Source organism: Ambystoma mexicanum, chromosome 11 (assembly GCF_040938575.1).
Source record: "Ambystoma mexicanum isolate Mex_15411 chromosome 11, UKY_AmexF1_1, whole genome shotgun sequence".
Taxonomy (NCBI): domain Eukaryota; kingdom Metazoa; phylum Chordata; class Amphibia; order Caudata; family Ambystomatidae; genus Ambystoma; species Ambystoma mexicanum.
Genome location: NC_090934.1, coordinates 13,962,422 through 13,982,502, shown reverse-complemented (window position 1 = coordinate 13,982,502; position 20,081 = coordinate 13,962,422). Strand labels below are relative to the sequence as shown.

Below are 20,081 nucleotides of genomic sequence, written 5' to 3'. Positions count from 1 at the left end.
GATTGGCTGGTGGGAAAGGCCTGGGGTAGACTCTGTTAGGTGACTGGCTGGTGGGGAAGATCTGGAGTAGAGTCTGTTATGTGAGTGGCTGGTGGGGATGGGCTGGAGTAGAGTCTGTTAGGTGACTGGCTGGTGGGGATGGCCTGGGGTAGACTCTGTTAGGTGACTGGCTGGTGGAGAAGGCCTTGAGTCGAGTCTGTTAGGTGATTGGCTGATGGGGAAGGCCTGGAGTAGAGTCTGTTAGGTGACTGGCTGGTGGGGAAGACCTTAAGTCTGTGAAAACAAAGAGAAAATATCAAGGATGAGTACCCCCAACAGAAAATACACCGAACACGGGTTACAAAGGAACATACGAAGATTTTTATTTTATACTGAACAGTTTCAAAGGACAAAAACAACAGATAGCTATCGACCCTCAGTACAACACAACAAACTCCAGCATGGTTCGGTGTGCTCAGTGAGTGGGACTGTACATTAGAAAAGTTGCACCTTATATACCTTTGAAAACATGATGTCCAACCCTACTGTGGGTTAATATTCGTTAACACATTACAGATCTAGGGTTCGTGACGAGTTCACACATTTGTACACTTTAGGGTTTGCCTTTAAAACATTCACCAACAAGCCTCAATGGCAACAGTGTACTTTAGGATTTCTTATATAGACCTTCTCAAACATCTATGCAATGTAGTTTAAACAAGTGTTCTCAGTTCAGTATTTGGATACATTGTTCGTAACATATACTCGCGGATTAGCTTAATTGGCACAAGTAATCCTTTACACACAGGTCAACGAAGGACAAGGTCTCAGTTCATGACCCTAACAAGTGGCCTGCAGGCAAGTTCCACATTAGTTTATTCATAGAGGTCAAGACGGCCATGTTACATTTTCGGAATGACACTGTCCACCATTTTAGCTTACAGGGTGACTTTGCAGAGAGAACCTAAAATGGCGGATTGACCTAAAATTGCGGTTTACATTGATTCTAAGGTCGGGACCTTGCAACACGGATTTCTTCACAAGTGGCTTACAAGCAGCTTGGCATAGGCCAATATACATATATTCATCACAATAGGAGGCATGATATAATTTCCCATTTGACAAACCCTCCTTTTGGCCTATGCCAAGTGCTAAACTACTTCTGATCTTCTTGCAAACAACTCCATGTATCATCGTCCATACACCCTGAATCACTGTTGGAAATATCTATTGCCATTAGATCAGTTGCTAAGATTTCTTTTAACACATATTCTTTGGAGTTTTTATCTGGGGCATGTACCTTATGTCCTTTTGTACCTATCGCCTGTGCGCAACATCCCCCTAGCATCGAACATATACTAGGTAAACACTGGATACAGCAGCAAAAAACAACAGAATTCCCAAAATGATCAGTAAAACCGACAGCACCTTCCAACCCCAAGGTCGCAAGAAGTCCCAGAAACAAGCACTAAGATCCCAGTTTCCCTCGGGAACATGCACTTTTGAATTAAGGACGTGCAGATTCTGTATTGCCTTGAAGATAGTTGGGGAGGAATGTGGCACAAAAACGCAACAAGCGGACCCCACTAATTTACACACTCCACCACGTTCAGCCAGCATGACATCTAATGCCATCCGGTTCTGGAGTGCAACTAACCTTATTGCTTTTTGTTCTAATGTCATATTGTAGAGTAAGTCCATAGTCCAGTTGATGGTTCTCTCCAGTACTCTCGTTAGTCTTCTGATGTCCTTGGAATTCGCTATCTGCCCCCAAAATGGCACAAATGATTTTGCTACATCTTCCAAGACCTGTGCTGGAGTGTCACCACCCTAGTCCCGCCGTGGACAAGCCTTTGAAACCTCTACAGTACTAGCTATGAACACCCCGGATAACAGGATCCCTAAATGACAAGTTCCCTGCCAATCCCTGGGTAACCATGGAAATGCTACATTACCGCAAACAAAGTAGACAGGTTCGCCTATATACAAAGGTCTGTCTTCCCCAGTCAAATTCGCAAAGTTGGCGCAACCTTTAAAATCTCCCATTGACTGAGTACCATTCCTCTGTATGCAGAAAGAAACTGATTCGGGGCTATGGTTAACAGTGTAGGAAGGTGACATGGCATCCTTATTGCCTACCAGAGCCATTTTGAAGGAAATCAAAGACTGAAAGGGATGAGACAGTCTATCAGAGGGTCTAATAGAAGCAACGTTAAGCTTACTCCTATTTGCGAAAAGCCAGCATCCCAGGGGAGTCAAAACACGTTTCTCGAAACTATTCAAATTAGTGCCATTAAAATTCCCTGAGATGCTATTGTTCCAACGGCCAAAGAATAGTGCTCTAAGAGAAGCATAACAAGCAGTTGTCAAAGGTAAAGGGTGAATATACCAACCTAGCCCCTTATCCCCGTGTTGCGGTAAATGCGAGCAGACCCAACAGTTGGACCTATTAAAAATGGCATGTGTGGCATTCATGATAAGTAACCATGTGTTGTTGTAATATCTTTGTCTATGCTGAGAGTCTCTGGGAGACAAAGTATGCTAATGCACAAAGGGAGTAGAAACAGTGGGTACATTTTCAGTTGGTAACAAGGTTTCGAATGGATGTACTTCTTCCAGGTACCAAAGGCCTAAGACAGTGACTATTATAAAACCAATTAACATTACAAAAAGACATCAATATGTTTTCGGGGCCCAAGAGATTTGTCCATTTTCACGGCCGGTCACGCGATCATTTATCAGTCCAGTACGAGCAGTAGCGGTTGCAGGCATTGCAGTCTTCAAATGAAAAACCCCAGTGTTATTTGCTGGCGACCTCCCGGCCGCGCAACTTCTTAGTCCTTCCACAACCCTAGCCAACAGAATCCCCTTTTCTCAAACAATTATTTGGGCAAAAAAGCAAGCCCTCGATGATTCTTTTCCTTCTCCGAATGCACCACCGAACCGTGCCATAAGTCTATTTCCTTGGACGTAAATTGTACCTTGCTGTTCCTGGTACTGATTGATCCGAGAACAATGTGTCGTCACTTCCCGTTGGAAGCAGCGTATCAAGAGCAGTATCCGGAATAACAGTTTCCGGAAGCGAAACTTTTGGAGAGTGTGGAGATGAAATGACGGGTTCACCAAGCCTCACGGGCTCAGAGAGATTCTCCGATGCACTCTCGATGCTATTTACTGCTTCGGGATCGTTGGTTGCAGTGTTAGTGAGGGGTTCTGTTTCTTCTGTATCATGTGGCACTGGGTGAGGAAGTCTCTTAAGATGCGTCGCGTGGATCCAGTTTTTTCGGCCTGCGACATGCACCGCCGCCTGTGTGACCAGCAGGACCTGGAATGGGCCCCGCCAACGAGGTGCAAGGCAAGAAGAATGCTCAAATGCCTTGGTGAGCACCCAATCTCCGGGCCGAATACTGTGGCCCGGGCCCTCGTATCGCACAGGTAAAGCCTCTCGCACCTGGTGATAAATCAAATACAGGTTTTTAGTCAACTGGCTACAGTAATCTGAAAGAAGTACATTTTTGACATTCTTTAAAGATCGACATTTCGGAAGGTTCCAGATATTCGCAGGTCTCCCCATTACCACCTCAAATGGAAAGATCCCAGTCTTAGTTTGAGGGGTTGTACGCATGGCTACTAACACGATCGGTAAGGTGTCCGGCCATTTTAGTTTGGTGCCGGCACACGACTTAGCGAGTTTGTTCTTGATGATACCATTGTGTCTTTCTACTAGTCCGGCGCTCTGAGCTTGTCTGGCCGAATGGAACCGTTTGTCGATCTGTAATGCCGTGCATATCTGCAGAATTACAGCAGTGAAAAAATGAGGACCATTGTCCGACCAGATGACTCTTGGTAGCCCAAACCTTTAAAAATATTCTTTTAACATGGTTTTCGCAGTAGTCATGGCTGTAGCGTCTTTGACAGGGAAAGCCTCAAACCATTTACTAAAAGCACAGATGACAACTAACACATATTTCAAATTATTACACTGTTCCATTTCAATAAAATCAAAGTGGATGACCTCAAAGGGGACAGAAGGTGGCCCGGAACTTCCCCTTGGAGTTGATGTTCCCTTTCCCACATTGTGCTGTAAACAAATCATGCAATCCTGAACATAGCGCTGAGCTATTTTCAAAATCTTGTCATTCGCCCAAACTTTTTCTTGCATTTTCGTAACCTTCTGGGCACATATATGTGTAGGGCCATGGGCCATGACGACCATCATCATCACGTATGCATCAGGAAGTAGCCATTTCCCTCAGCTATGTCCACCCAACACCCATCGTCATCGAGTTTCCCCAAGCCCTCAGCCCACCTCTTGGATTCCTCTAACGTGGCATCGGCTTAGATATCCCGTACAGACCCGACACCCTCGTCCATTGCATAGGCATTTATAGTCTCCCTTGAAACATACATCTCCGTAAAGAGATGGGTGGTAGTCTGTTTAGCTATCTGATCAGCAAAAGCATTGCCTTTTCCTATATCATCTATAATCCTTTGATGTGCTGCACATTTCATGAGAGCTAACTGAGTAGGGAGCGCAAGCGCTGAGAGCAGTTGTACTATTAGGGAGCCATGCTGGATCTTTGTACCATGTGAAGTTAAGAACCCTCTCTCTGACCAAAGTCTTCCAAAGTTGTGAACCACCCCAAAGACATACTGACTATCAGTATATATGTTTACTGTAAATCCTTCGGAAAGTTCACAACCTCGGGTCAATGCTATAATCTCTGCGGCCTGCACGGAGTTATGCGTTATTCTCTTGGTTTCCACGACCGTGCTCAATGTAATGATTGCATAAGCAGCTGTGGACGTACCATCCGGGAGTTTGAAGCAAGAGCCGTCACAAAACAGCTCCCCTTGTGGATTGTTCAAAGGAGTTTCTTTCAGATCAATTCTACCCTTTGTCTCTTGTTCGGTAGTATACAGACAGTCATGTGACTCTTCGTCACTGGAAGCAGTACCTTGCGAGAAAGGTAAAAGTTCAGCCGGATTAAGAACACAACACCTCCTAATTTGTATGTGAGGAGCAAACAAGATCAATTCATATCTCATCAACCGTGCGGAAGTGAGGTGTTGCGTTTGGGTTCTGTTCAGTAGAACATCTACAGAGTGAGGCACCATCGGGGTTAGATCATGGCCTAGGACCAATGCCCTCACTCTGTTTTACAGACGCAACAGCAGCAGCGACAGCTCGCAAACATCTTGGCAAAGCACATGCTACAGGATCAAGGGCGGAAGAAAAGTAACCGCACGGCCTATTCTTCCCTCCATGTTCCTGCGTTAATACAGCCACAGCACATCCATCACATTCATGCACAAACAACCCAAAGGCCTTTCATAATTTGGTGTGCCCAAAACCGGTGCCGAGCACAATGCAGTTTTGAGCAGATCAAATGATTGCTGGTGTTCCGTGTTCCACGGCAATGGCGAAGAAATGCCCTTCTTCGTCAAAGCCAACATCGGTTTAATCACTAGTGAGAAGTTTGGGATCCACAACCTACAGTAAGAAGCCATACATATCAAGGCTCTAACTTCCTTCTGTGTATTTGGGACAGACATGCCAGAAATTAGTTTTATCCTTTGAGGTGTCAATCTTCTTCCCTTCTTTGACATCAGATAGCCTAAATAGGCGACCGCCTGACAACAGTATTGAAACTTTTTAAGCGAAGCTTTGTGACCATGTTTAGCCAGGTGAATAAGCAGTAACACAGTGCCCTCCTTAGAAGCGCTCTCAGAGTCTGCAGCTAAGAGCAAGTTATCAACATACTGAAGCAATGTACAAAAAGAGGGCAATTCAAAGGTATCGAGCTGTTCTTTCAAAGCCCTACTATAAATGCTTGGACTTTCCGTGTAACCTTGCGGTGCACGGGTAAAGGTGAACGAGCGTCCCCCTAAGGTGAACGCGAACAAGTATTTACTGTCCTTGTGTATAGGAATACTAAAGAAAGCATTCTTCATATCCACAACACTAAAGTAAGTAGCTGTAGCTGGAATCATAGTTAATATTGTCGTCACATCAGGCACAATTGGAAATTGCGGAGCGACAACCTTATTAATAGCACGCAAATCAATTATGAAACGGAATGGAATTGCATTATCGCCTTTTTTGTACACGGGTAAAATTGGACTATTGCAGAAACTGCCTGCAATTTCCTCAATCACCCCGCGGTGCACAAAATCTGAAACAATGCATTTCAAAGCTTGCTCGCCCTCAACTGAAATCTTATACTGTGGAATGTGTGGCAGATTTTTCCATGTTTCAAGACTATTTTAACAGGCTCGATCTGTAAAACACCGACATCATTGTCGTCAGTTGCCCATAAACACTCTGGTACATCACTGAATTCTGGTGGCAAAGGTCTGGTTAAAAATTGAGAGACAGAAAGTTGCTGTGGTGATATTGTCAAATGCACTCCATCAGAAGAACAATGAATTACCACATTTAATTCTTTCAACAGATTCAACCCCAGCAAATTCTCTCCACAATTCGAAGTCAAAAGGAATGGACAATGGTCCGTGAAGGGACCCAAAGAAATAGGTACCGGCGAAGAAACTGGGCAAACAACTGGTGTGACAGAAAACCCTACGGAAACATTGGTTTGCCCTGACAGTGGTATGTTTGGAACCCGAGAATGATCAATGGAACACTTCTGTGCCCCAGTATCTATCAAGAATAGATGTTTCCTATTTCCCACTACCATTTCAACGTAGGGACCTTTCTGATTAACGGGAATAGAGGTAGGTTCCAAACCCTGCTTCGGGCAGTCCTAACGAAACAGAATGTCATCAAAAGGAAGTTCTTCAGATAGATATGCAGCGGAAGGATGATCAAATATGTTTCTAGTATCCACACTCGGAGTCTGATTATCCTGCGAAAAAGGCTGCTGAGGATCCTGTGCAAACTGACTTCTACCAGGGCCCCCTATACCCGGGTGACCTCTGGATCGTCTACCCATATTTCCAAATGTGTTATTCGGCCTTTGTCGAAGGACGGGGCATTGTGCAAGCCAATGACCCTCTTGTCGACAAAAGGCACACTGGATAATGTTCACAGGATCCAAGGACAAATTCCCTTGTGGAACATACTGACCTCTAAACTGCGAACTACCCCCTCTAGGGCCTCTAACAATTTGTTGTAATAATACTTTAGTCTTCAAATCACCTTTTCTCTTCTCTACTCTTTCCTTTTCATTATTGACATGATTCTCGTAGTACTGAGCCATGTGCAGTACTTCTGATTGGGACTTCGCCTGCCAAGCGCTCCCAGAAGACATCATTTGTGACTAGATGTCAGGCAGCAATCCACGCACAAATTTGTCCACAAATAATCTTTTCCCAGACTCTGTGCCTAAGTCTTGTCCACTGAAATCTGAGAATACCTGTTCGAAACCGATTAAAGAACTCGGTAGCACCCTCAGACTTCCCTTGGACACAGGCCGTAAGCTTGTCCCAGATAATCCTCTTTTCGGGAATTAATGTTTTCAATTTTGCAATGATTATATCAGGCAAGCTTAGTATCACCTGGGGCGGTCTCTCACCAGCTGGCCTTTCTCCATCGAGTCTAATTATGTTAGCCCATGTATCTCCCAACCCTGGTATGTCACCTATAGTCCTAACCTGTTTCCACAAATCTACGGGCAGGAGTACAGGGAATAACAGATCAATATCACCCAAGGTGAATACTGAGGACTGCAAGACAGACTCTATTTCTTTATAGAATCCTGTCGGATTTTTCCTGATATCAGGAATAGATTGTCTAATGGTATTCACTTCCTGTCTCGAGAACGGGACGTGAACAAACTGTGATACATAAAGTGCAGGAATGTTCACAGCAAGTGCATTTGTTGCAGGATTACCGCAATCTCAACCTTCAGGACAAATGTTGGTGGAACCTCTCCCATAGGCAACTGAGAAATAGGCAACTCCGAACGCTTACTAAGCAACAGAGCCAAGTCGAGTGCTAAAGCAGTCGAAGAAGTGTCAAGTGAAAAAGCTCTCTTATAAATACTCAATAACTCTGTGGGACAACTAATTTTTCTCTTTACACATTCATCCTGCAGGTACTCTACCATTACCTGTATCACTTTCCTCTGCATTTCTGGTGTATACTGACTATATGTGTCATATACCTCAACTGGAGTTATCGACATATCTGAGATCCATCTAATCGCGTCTTTCGTACAAATCCATAGTTCCTCAGATATTGATTTACGACATTCTCTACATACATACTATCCCCATCGTCCTCATTCTGTAACCTTTCCAACTCCTTTCTATACTCAAATATCCTCTCAACATGCTCATGTACATTCTCCACAGTATCCATTGAAAACGCTAAAGTGTTTAGATCCCTTAACCCTTGTGGGAGATCTACATTATTTAATTTGCCCCACATTACACATAAATGAATCCCTAAACCTTCTATGAAAACATTTTTTTCAGGACAATTATCCATATTAGAAAGTGTGGCAAGAACATTAGCACGATCATTCCTCTCCATACAATGCTTAGCCCATGCAATCAAATTCTGCTTCGTCTCTGGAGGTACAGTATTACGAGTGACAACCCTTGACCCCACACCCTGATCGACTACAAGCGGTACAAGACCACTTGGAAGAGAGGGAGCAGGTAAATTCAATGGAGGTACTGTTACTGGTGCAATAGGAAGAGGCGGGGGAGCAGGTGGAAGAACAACAACTGGAGGAAGAGGAACATTAGGAGGAGCAGGAGCAACAGGAACAACAGCAGGAAGAGCAGGAATAACAGGAAGGGAAACATACGGAGGTGGTGCAGTGGCACCAGGCCTTCACTCATTTAACAATTTGTCAATAAATTCATCAGAAACATGGAGGTCTTTAGAAAAATAGATTTTCTGAATGCCAAGTGAGAAAGCCCTATCCATATTCCTAGCTGACTCAGACTGTTTATCTTGGTCATATAACAATGCTTTTTTGGTGTTCGTTTTATGACGGCACGCATGTTTTTCTCTACTCTTAAACTGCTGCAACGCTTCTTTTTTCCAATTCTGCAAAACATTAAATGCTGCAGGTCTAGCCTTTTTCTTTAACAAAATTGACTCCAAATACTCAATACGAGGGATTTCAAAACTACCATTGATTGGCCACTGAAGTTCGGAAGCATGTCTGGTTTGTCTGTGCCAAATATCATTAAACACTATACTACCAATGCAATGCTTACAGTACATAGTACAAGCCGGCGAACCCTCCTGTGGTGCCGGACGGCTAAATTCCAAAGATTGCCTATCGCTGCGGAATAACGCCCTGAAGCAGGTAGACAATTTCCCAGGCATATCAAAATATTGGTGTTACCTGGTCAATAATTGTATTTGCAGATACAATGCGCCAAAACAAATTATCAGGATATTTAAGAATCGGGTCACGACTCACCTGATCAATCCTAAGGAGGTCCGATCGGATTTCAAAATTCTTTTCTAACGAATATTACCTCGTGTTTGGTGATTTCGGCAAAACTGCCCGCCTCGATAAGTGGTCCCTCGTCAAGATGCCGTCTCGGACCACAAGGTAATCGTCCAGGCATCGGGACGTGCAGCGCTGCTGAGTTGTTGCGTCTCTTTCAGAAGGGGCCCCTTTATTTTGTCACATCGTCCGATCCTGGTCCGATAGCATGTGTCAAACTTTGACAATCTGGCATCAATCTTGAGGGTCCCTATTCGGGCGCCAACTGTGAAAACAAAGAGAAAATATTGAGGCTGAGTACCCCCAAAAGGAAATACACGGAACACGGGTTACAAAGGAACATACAAAGATCTTTATTTTATACTGAACAGTTTCAAAGGACAAAAACAACAGATAGCTATCAGCCCTCAGTACAACACAACAAACTCCAGCATGGTTCGGTGTGCTTAGTGAGTGGGAATGTACATTGGAATAGTCGCACCTTATATACTTTTGAAAACATGATGTCCAACCCTACTGTGGGTTAATATTCGTTAAAACATTACAGATCTAGGGTTCGTGCCGAGTTCACACATCTGTACACTTTAGGGTTTGCCTTTAATACAGTCGCCAACAAGCCTCTATAGCAACAGTGTACTTTAGGATTTCTTATAGAGACCTTCTCAAACATCTATACAATGTAGTTTAAACAAGTGTTCTCAGTTCAATATTTGGATACATTGTTCGTAACATATGCTCGCGGATTAGCTTAATTGGCACAAGTAATCCTTTACACACAGGTCAATGAAGGACAAGGTCTCAGTTCATGACCCTAACAAGTGGCCTGCAGGCAAGTTACACATTAGTTTATTCATAGAGGTCAAGACGGCCATGTTACATTTTCGGAATGACACTGTCCACCATTTTAGCTTACAGGGTGACTTTGCAGAGAGAACCTAAAATGGTGGATTGACCTAAAATGGCGGTTTACATTGATTCTAAGGTCGGGACCTTGCAACACGGATTTCTTCGCAAGTGGCTTACAAGCATCTTGGCCTAGGCCAATATACATATATTCATCACAATAGGAGGCACGATATAATTTCCCGTTTGACAAGTCGATTCTGTTAGGTGATTGGCTGGTGGGGAAGGCCTGGAGTAGAGTCTGTTAGGTGACGGGCTGTTGGGGGAAGCCTGAAGTAGAGTCTGATGGATGACTGGCTGGTGGGGAAGGCCTGGAGTAGACTCTGTTAGTTAACGGGCTGGTGGGGAAGGTCTGGAGTAGATTATGTTATGTGACTGGCTGGTGGGAAGGCCTGGAGTAGAGTCTGTTAGATGACTGGCTGTTGGGGAAGGTCTGGAGTAGAGTCTGCTAGATGACTTTCTAGTGGGGAAAGTCTGGGGTAGAGTCTGTCAGGTGACTGGCTGGTGGGGAAGGTCTGGAGTAGAGTCTGTTAGGTGACTGACTGGTGGGGAAGGTCTGGAGTGGAGTCTGCTCTGTGACTGGCAGGTCGGGAAGGCCTAGAGTAAAGTCTGTTTGGTGACTGGCTGGTGGGGAAGGTCTGGAGTAGAGTCTCTTAGGTGACTGGCTGGTGGGGAAGGTCTGGAGTATAGTCTGTTATGCGACGGGTGGGGAAGGTCTGGAGTAAAGTCTGTTAGATAACTGGCTGGTGGGGAAGGTCTGGAGTAGAGTCTGTTAGGTGACTGGTTGGTGGGGAAGGCCTAGAGTAGAGTCTGTTAGGTGACTGGCTGGTGGGGAAGGTCTGGAGTATAGTCTGTTAGGTGGCTGGCTGGTGGGGGAGGTCTGGAGTAGAGTCGGGTAGGTGAATGTCTGGTTGGAAAGGCCTGGATTAGTGTCTGATAGATGACTGGCTGGTGGGGAAGGCCTGGAGTAGACTATGCTAGTTAACTAGCTCGTGGGGAAGGCCTGGGGTAGAGTCTGTTAGGTGACTGGCTGGTGGGGAAGGTCTGGGGTAGAGTCTGCTAGGTGACTGGCTGGTGGGGAAGGTATGGGGTAGAGTCTGTTAGGTGACTGGCTGTTGGTGGACGTCTGAAGTAGAGTCTGTTAGGTGACTGGCTGGTGGGGAAGATCTGGAGTAGAGTCTGTTACGTGACTGGCTGGTGGGGAAGGTCTGCAGTAGAGTCTGTTAGGTGACTGGCTGGTGGGGAAGGTCTGGAGTTGAGTCTGTTAGGTGACTGGCTGGTGGGGGAGGTCTGGTGTAGAGTCTGTTAGGTGACTGGCTGGTGGGGAAGGTCTGGAGTTGAGTCTGTTAGGTGACTGGCTGGTGGGGGAGGCCAGGATTAGAGTCTGTTAGGTGACTGGCTGGTGGGAAAGGTCTTGAGTACAATCTGTTAGGTGACTTGCTGGTGGGGAACGCCCTGGAATAGAGTCTGTTAGGTGACTGGCTGGTGGGGAAGGCCTGGAGTAGAGTCTGTTAGGTGACTGGCAGGAGGGAAGGTCTGGAGTAGAGTCTGTTAGGTGACTGGCTGGTAGTGAAGGTCTGTAGTTTAGTCTGTTAAGTAACTGGCTGGTGGGGAAGGTCTGGAGTAGAATCTATTAAGTGACTGCCTGGTGGGGAAGGTCTGGAGTACAGTTTGTTAGGTGATTCCTTTGTGGGGATGGTCTGGAGTAGAGTCTGTTAGGTGACTGCCTGGTGGGGAAGGTCTGGAATAGAGTCTGTTAGGTGACTGGCTGGTGGGGGAAGGTGTGGAGTAGAGTCTGTTAGGTGACTGCCTGGTTGGGAAGGTCTGGAGTAGAGGCTGTTAGGAGACTGCCTGGTGGGGAAGGTCTGGTGTAGAGTCTGTTAGGTGACTGCCTGGTGGGGAAGATCTGGAGTAGAGTCTGTTAGGTGACTGCCGGGTTGTGAAGGTCTGGAGTAGAGTCTGTTAGGTGACTACCTGGTGGGGAAGGTCTGGAGTAGAGTCTGTTAGGTGACTGCCTGGCGGGGAAGGTCTGGAGTAGAGTCTGTTAGGTGACTGCCTGGTGGGGAAGGTCTGGAGTAGAGTCTGTTAGGTGACTGGCTGGTGGGGAAGGTCTGGAGTTGTGTCTGTTAGGTGACTGGCTGGTGGGGGAGGTCTGGAGTAGAGTCTGTTAGGTGACTGGCTGGTGGGGAGGCCGGGATTAGAGTCTGTTAGGTGACTGGCTGGTGGGACAGGTCTGGAGTAGAGTCTGTTAGGTGACTGGCTGGTTGGGAATGCCTGGCATAGAGTATGTTAGGTGACTGGCTGGTGGGGAAGGTCTGGAGTAGAGTCTGTTAGGTGACTGGCAGGTGGGAAGGTCTGCAGTAGAGTCTGTTAGGTGACTGGCTAGTGGGGAAGGTCTGTGGTTGAGTCTTTTAAGTAACTAGATGGTGGGGAAGGTCTGGAGTAGAGTCTGTTAGGTGATTGCCTGGTGTCGAAGGTCTGGAGTAGAGTCTGTTAGGTGACTGGCGGGTGGGAAGGTCTGGAGTAGAGTCTGTTAGGTGACTGGCTGGTGGGGAAGGTCTTTAGTTGAGTCTGTTAAGTAACTGGCTGGTGGGGAAGGTTTGGAGTAGAATCTGTTAGGTGACTGCCTGGTGGGGAAGGTCTGGAGTAGAGTCTGTTAGGTGACTGCCTGGTGGAGAAGGTCTGGAGTAGAGTCTGTTAGGTGACTGCTTGGTGGGGAAGGTCTGGAGTAGAGTGTGTTAGGTGACTGGCTGGTGGGGGAAGGTGTGGAGTGGAGGCTGTTAGGTGACTGCCTGGTGGGGAAGGTCTGGAGTAGAGGCTGTTAGGTGACTGCCTAGTGGGGAAGGTCTGGAGTAGAGTCTGTTAGGTGACTGCCTGGTGGGGAAGGTCTGGAGTAGAGTCTGTTAGGTGACTGCCTGGTGGGGAAGGTCTGGAGTAGAGTCTGTTAGGTGACTGCCTGGTGGGGAAGGTCTGGAGTAGAGTCTGGTAGGTGACTGCCTGGTGGGGACGGTCTGGAGTAGAGTCTGTTAGGTGACTGCCTGGTGTGGAAGGTCTGGAGTAGAGTCTGTTAGGTGTGTTAGGTGACTGGTCGGTGGGGGAAGGTGTGGAGTAGAGTCTGTTAGGTGACTGTCTGGTGAGGAAGGTCTGGAGTAGAGTCTGTTAGGTGACTGCCTGGTGGGGAAGGTCTTGAGTAGAGTCTGTTAGGTGACTGCCTGGTGGGGAAGGTCTGGAGTAGAGGCTGTTAGGTGACTGCCTGGTGGGGAAGGTCTTGAGTAGAGTCTGTTAGGTGACTGCCTGGTGGGGAAGGTCTGGAGTAGAGGCTGTTAGGTGACTGCCTGGTGGGGAAGGTCTTGAGTAGAGTCTGTTAGGTGACTGCCTGGTGGGGAAGGGCTGGAGTAGAGTCTGTTAGGTGACTGCCTGGTGGGGAAGGGCTGGAATAGAGTCTGTTAGGTGACTGCCTGGTGGGGACGGTCTGGAGTAGAGTCTGTTAGTTGACTGCCTGGTGGGGAAGATATAGGTTAGTGTCTGTTATGTGACTGGCTGGTGGGGAAGGTCTGGAGTAGAGTATGTTAGGTGACTGACTGGTGGGGAAGGTCTGGAGTTTAGTCTGTTAGGTGACTGCCTAGTGAGGAAGGTCTGGAGTAGTGTCTGTTAGGCGACTGGCTGGTGGGGATGATCTAGAGTAGTAGAGTCTGTTAGGTGACTAGCTGGTGGGAAAGGTCTGGAGTAGAGCCTGTTAGATGACCGGCTGCTGGGCAAGGTCTGGAGTAGAGTCTGGTAGGTGAGTGGCTGGTGGGGAAGGTCTGGAGTAGAATCTGTTAGGTGACTGCCTGGTGGGGAAGGTCTGGAGTAGAATCTGTTAGGTGACTGCCTGGTGGGGAAGGTCTGGAGTAGAGTCTGTTAGGTGACTTCCTGGTGGGGAAGGTCTGGAGTAGAGTCTGCTATGTGATTGGCTGATGGGGAAAGTCTGGAGTAGAGTCTGTTAGGTGACTGGCTGGTGGGGAAGATCTAGAGTAGAGTCTGTTAGGTGACTGGCTAGTGGGGAAGGTCTGGAGTAGAATCTGTTAGGAGACTGGCTGGTGGGGAAGGTCTGGAGTAGAATCTGTTAGGTGACTGGCTGGTGGGGAAAGTCTGGAGTAGAATCTGTTAGGTGACTGCCTGGTGGGGAAGGTCTGGAGTAGAGTCTGCTATGTGATTGGCTGGTGGGGAAAGTCTGGAGTAGAGTCTGTTAGTTGACTGGCTGGTGGGGAAGATCTAGAGTAGAGTCTGTTAGGTGACTGGCTGTTGGGGAAGGCCTGGAGTTGAGTCTGTTAGGTGACTTCCTGGTGGGGAAGATCTGGAGTAGAGTCTGTTAGGTGACTGTCTGGTGGGGAAGATCTGGAGTAGAATCTGTTAGGTGACTGGCTGGTCGGGAAGGTCTGGAGTAGAATCTGTTAGGAGATTGACTGGTGGGGAAGGTCTGGAGTAGAATCTGTTAGGTGACTGCCTGGTGGGGAAGGTCTGGAGTACAATCTGTTAGGTGACTGCCTGGTGGTGAAGGTCTGGAGAAGAGTCTGTTAGGTGACTGGCTGTACTCCAAGCCCCTGTAGACTAGTCAGATTGTGCCCTTGGTCAGTCTGAACCTTCCCCCAGAGTAGAGTGCATCTATGGCATTATTAGCAGGTCCACCAGCATTAATCAGATCTCTGCTGATTCCTTGCAGGCGATCCAGAACCCGGGGGACTTCCAGCTGCAGGAGAAGGCCTGGAACGCTGTCTGCCCCCTGGTGGCAAAGCTGAAGCGCTTCTACGAATTCTCCCTTCGGTTAGGTGAGACGCACACAAAGCCGGTACCACCCTCCTTCATGGGCTCTGATCTGCACACGCGGAGGGGTGGTGGTGTGTTCGGGGGAAGAAGGTTACAGTTCAGAAGGAGATGAGCAAGGGGGAGGGTAGCAGTGCACGCCATAGAGTGGTGAGGGCAGAGGAAGACGAGATAGACGGATGGGTGAGACAGAGGGATGGGCGAGAGTGAGTGAAGTGTGCAAAGCCCCTGGAGCATTACCAAATAAGTGTCTGTGATATGGCTCAGTGTAAGACTATAAGTTAGGGCCTACCTGAGTGTGTGAGTCAGGTACCAGTGTCTGGCCTCTGTGATACAGCTCAGTGGAGGAGTGTAAGTCAGTACCTGTGCCTGGCTTCTGTGATATCCTCAGTGGAGGAGTGTAAGTCAGTACCTGTACCTGGCTTCTGTGCTATATGGCTCAGTGGAGGAGTGTAAGTCAGTGCACGTGCCTGGTGTCTGTGCTATGGCCCAGTGTAGGAGTGTAAGTCAGTACCTGTGCCTGGCTTCTGTGATATGCCTCAGTGGGGGAGTGTAAGTCAGTACCTGTACCTGGCGTCTGTGCTATGGCTCAGTGGAGGAGTGTAAGTCAGTGCACGTGCCTTGCGTCTGTGCTATGGCTCAGTGGAGGAGGTGGCTCAGTGGAGAAGTGTAAGTCACTACCTGTGTATGGTGTCTGTGCTATGCCTCAGTGGAGGAGTGTAAGTCAGTGCACGTGCCTTGCGTCTGTGCTATGGCTCAGTGGAGGAGGTGGCTCAGTGGAGGATTGTAAGTCAGTGCACATGCCTGGCGTCTGTGCTATGGCTCAGTGTAGGAGTGTAAGTCAGTACCAGTGCCTGGCTTCTGTGCTATGGCTCAGTGGAGGAGTGTAAGTCAGTGCACGTGCCAGGCATCTATGCTATGGCTCAGTGGAGGAGTGTAAGTCAGTACCTGTGTATGTGGCTGTGCTATGTCTCAGTGTAGGAGTGTAAGTCAGTGCACGTGCCTGGTGTCTGTGCTATGGCTCAGTGGAGGAGGTGGCTCAGTGGAGAAGTGTAAGTCAGTGCACATGCCTGGCGTCTGTGCTATGGCTCAGTGTAGGAGTGTAAGTCAGTACCAGTGCCTGGCTTCTGTGCTATGGCTCAGTGGAGGAGTGTAAGTCAGTGCACGTGCCAGGCATCTGTGCTATGGCTCAGTGGAGGAGTGTAAGTCAGTACCTGTGTATGTGGCTGTGCTATGTCTCAGTGTAGGATTGTAAGTCAGTGCACATGCCTGGCGTCTGTGCTATGGCTCAGTGTAGGAGTGTAAGTCAGTACCAGTGCCTGGCTTCTGTGCTATGGCTCAGTGGAGGAGTGTAAGTCAGTGCACGTGCCAGGCATCTATGCTATGGCTCAGTGGAGGAGTGTAAGTCAGTACCTGTGTATGTGGCTGTGCTATGTCTCAGTGTAGGAGTGTAAGTCAGTGCACGTGCCTGGTGTCTGTGCTATGGCTCAGTGGAGGAGGTGGCTCAGTGGAGAAGTGTAAGTCAGTGCACATGCCTGGCGTCTGTGCTATGGCTCAGTGTAGGAGTGTAAGTCAGTACCAGTGCCTGGCTTCTGTGCTATGGCTCAGTGGAGGAGTGTAAGTCAGTGCACGTGCCAGGCATCTGTGCTATGGCTCAGTGGAGGAGTGTACATCAGTACCTGTGTATGGTGTCTGTGCTACGGCCCAGTGTAGGAGTGTAAGTCAGTACCTGTGCCTGGCGTCTGTGCTATGGCTCAGTGGAGGAGTTTAAGTCAGTACCTGTGCATGGTGTCTGTGCTACGGCCCAGTGTAGGAGTGTAAGTCAGTACCTGTGCCTGGCTTCTGCGCTATGGCTCAGTGTAGGAGTGTAAGGCAGTACCTGCGTCAGTGTGTGATGCAAGTACCCCAGTACCTGTGCTTGGCTTCTGTGCTATGGCTCAGTGTAGGAGTATAAGGCAGTACCTGCGTCAGTGTGTGATGCAAGTACCCCAGTACCTGTGCCTGGCTTCTGTGCTATGGCTCAGGGTAGGAGTGTAAGGCAGTACCTGCGTCAGTGTGTGATGCAAGTACCCCAGTACCTGTGCCTGGCTTCTGTGCTATGGCTCAGTGGAGGAGTGTACGTCAGTACCTGCGTGAGTCAGTTGCCTGTCTGGCTTCTGTGATATGGCTCAGTGTAAGAGTGTAAGCTAGTACATATGTGAGTGTGTGAGTCAGGTGCCTGTGTCTGGCTTCTGTGATATTGCTCAGTGAAAGAGTTTAAGGCAGGACCTGCGTCAGTGTGTGATGCAAGTACCCCAGTACCTGTGCCTGGCTTCTGTGCTATGGCTCAGTGTAGGAGTGTAAGGCAGTACCTGCATCAGTGTGTGATGCAGGTACCCCAGTACCTGTGCCTGACTTCTGTGGTACGGCTCAGTGTAGGAGTGTAAGGCAGGACCTTCGTCAGTGTGTGATGCAAGTACCCCAGGACCTGTGCCTGGCTTCTGTGATATGGCTCAGTGTAGGAGTGTAAGGCAGTACCTGCGTCAGTGTGTGATGCAAGTACCCCTGTGCCTGGCTCTGTGTTATGGCTCAGTGTAGGCGCGTAAGGCAGTGCCTGGGTAAGTGTGTGATGCAGGTACCCCAGTACCTGTGCCTGGCTTCTATGCTATGGCTCAGTGTAGGCTTGTAAGGCAGTACCTGGGTAAGTGTGTGATGCAAGTACCCCAGTACCTGTGCCTGGCTTCTGTGCTATGGCTCAGTGTAGGAGTGTAAGGCAGTACCTGTGTCAGTGTGTGATGCAGGTACCCCAGCACCTGTGCTTGGCTTCTGTGCTATGGCTCAGTGTAGGCATGTAAGGCAGTACTTGGGTAAGTGTGTGATGCAAGTACCCCAGTACCTGTGCCTGGTTCTGTGCTATGGCTCAGTGTAGGAGTGTAAGGCAGTACCTGGGTCAGTATGTTATGCAAGTACCCCAGTACCTGTGCCTGGCTTCTGTGGTATGACTCAGTGTAGGAGTGTAAGGCAGTACCTGCGTCAGTGTGTGATGCAGGTACCCCAGCACCTGTGTCTGGCTTCTGTGCTATGGCTCAGTGGAGGAATGTAAGGCAGTACCTGTGCCAGTGTGTGATGCAAGTACCCCAGTACCTGTGCCTGGCTTCTGTGGTATGGCTCAGTGGAGGAGTGTAAGGCAGTACCTGTGTCAGTGTGTGATGCAGGTACCCCAGCACCTGTGCCTGGCTTCTGTGCTATGGCTCAGTGGAGGAGTGTAAATCAGTACCTGCGTGAGTCAGTTGCCTGTCTGGCTTCTGTGATATGGCTCATTGTAAGAGTGTAAGCTAGTGCATGTGTGAGTGTGTGCGTCAGGTGCCTGTGTCTGGCTTCTGTGCTATTGCTCAGTGTAAGAGTGTTAGGCAGTAGCTGCGTCAGTGTGTGATGGAGGTACCCCAGTACCTATGCCTGGCTTCTGTGCTATGTCTCAGTGTAGGAGTGTAAGGCAGCACCTGGGTCAGTGTGTGAGTCAAGTACCCCAGTACCTGTGTCTGGCTTCTGTGATATGACTCAGTGGAGGAGTGTAAGGCAGTATCTGCGTCAGTGTGTGATGCAAGTACCCCAGTACCTGTGTCTGGCTTCTGTGCTATGGCTCAGTGGAGGAGTGTAAGGCAGTACCTGCGTCAGTGTGTGATGCAGGTACCCCAGTACCTGTGCCTGGCTTCTGTGCTATGGCTCAGTGGAGGAGTGTACGGCAGTACCTGCGTCAGTGTGTGATGCAGGTACCCCAGTACCTGTGTCTGGCTTCTGTGATATGTCTCAGTGGAGGAGTGTAAGGCAGTACCTGCGTCAGTGTGTGATGCAGGTACCCCAGTACCTGTGTCTGGCTTCTGTGCTTTGGCTCAGTGTAGGAGTTTAAGGCAGTACCTGTGTCAGTGTGGGATGGAGGTACCCCAGTACGTGTTCCTGGCTTCTGTGCTTTGGCTCAGTGTAGGAGTGTAAGGCAGTACCTGTGTCAGTGTGTGATGTAGGTACCCCAGTACCTGTGTCTGGCGTCTGTGGTATGACTCAGTGTAGGAGTGTAAGGCAGTTCCTGTGTCAGTGTGTGATGGAGGTACCCCAGTACCTGTTCCTGGCTTCTATGCTTTGGCTTAGTGTAGGAGTGTAAGGCAGTAACTGTGTCAGTTTGTGATGCAGGTACCCCAGTACCTGTGCCTGGCTCAGTGGAGGAGTGTAAGGCAGTACCTGTGTCAGTGTGTGATGCAGGTACCCCAGTACCTGCCTTCTGTGATATGGCTCAGAGTAGGGATGTTCGCCAGTGCCCATGTGAGTAATTGGACCCATGCCTATCTCCTGTGACATGATTCATGTGTGTGCACCTATGTATTTCTTGAATGTCTATGTCCTTCCTGTGTGCGCCTCCTTCGGCAGAGAATGCTTTGCGGAGCTTGCTGGAAGCCTTGACAAGCCCGCCCTACGCCCCAACGCAGCACCTGGAGAGGGAGCAGGCCCTGGCCAAGCAGTTTGCTGAAATCCTTCACTTCACCCTCAGCTTCGATGAGCTCAAGGTACGTCAGTTATCATCACACATCCTCAAAGTACTCCTATCACACACGGGCTGATGGCCCTATCACACACAAACACTGTTTTTCGCAGGGGTCTATGAACCTATCACACGCTTGTTATCCTTCAAAGTTCATGAAACCTATAAAATGAGTTGTGTCCTTTACCAGCATCATTGAACCTTTCACACCCATGTTGTCCTTAATGAGGGCTGTGAACTCATCACACCTGTGACGTCTTTCACGATTGTCATTAAACCTAGCAAACATGTGATATTCATCGGAGGGTGCTGACCATGTCCTAGGCAGCCTTCTTCTTTACCAGTGTCGTTGTCAGACGTTACAGCTGAATTTGGTAGCGCTGCGCAGCAGCACACTGGAAGATTTGACCGAGTGTACTCATGGCCCTACCCTTTGGCCACTGGTACCCTGG

The 20,081-nt window shown here is 48.5% G+C and overlaps 1 protein-coding gene across 4 annotated transcripts in view; it reads left to right on the top strand.

The window, feature by feature from the left end:
• The window catches only part of LOC138502994 (CYFIP-related Rac1 interactor A-like), a 668,876-nt gene that overhangs the window by 407,943 nt on the left and 240,852 nt on the right, over window positions 1-20,081 (top strand). For all 4 annotated transcript variants that reach the window (XM_069622402.1, XM_069622405.1, XM_069622404.1 and 1 more), the window contains 2 exons: window positions 15,019-15,124; window positions 19,518-19,654. In XM_069622402.1, coding sequence (XP_069478503.1) covers window positions 15,019-15,124; window positions 19,518-19,654 — 243 coding nt within the window. The remainder of the gene's footprint in view (window positions 1-15,018; window positions 15,125-19,517; window positions 19,655-20,081) is intronic.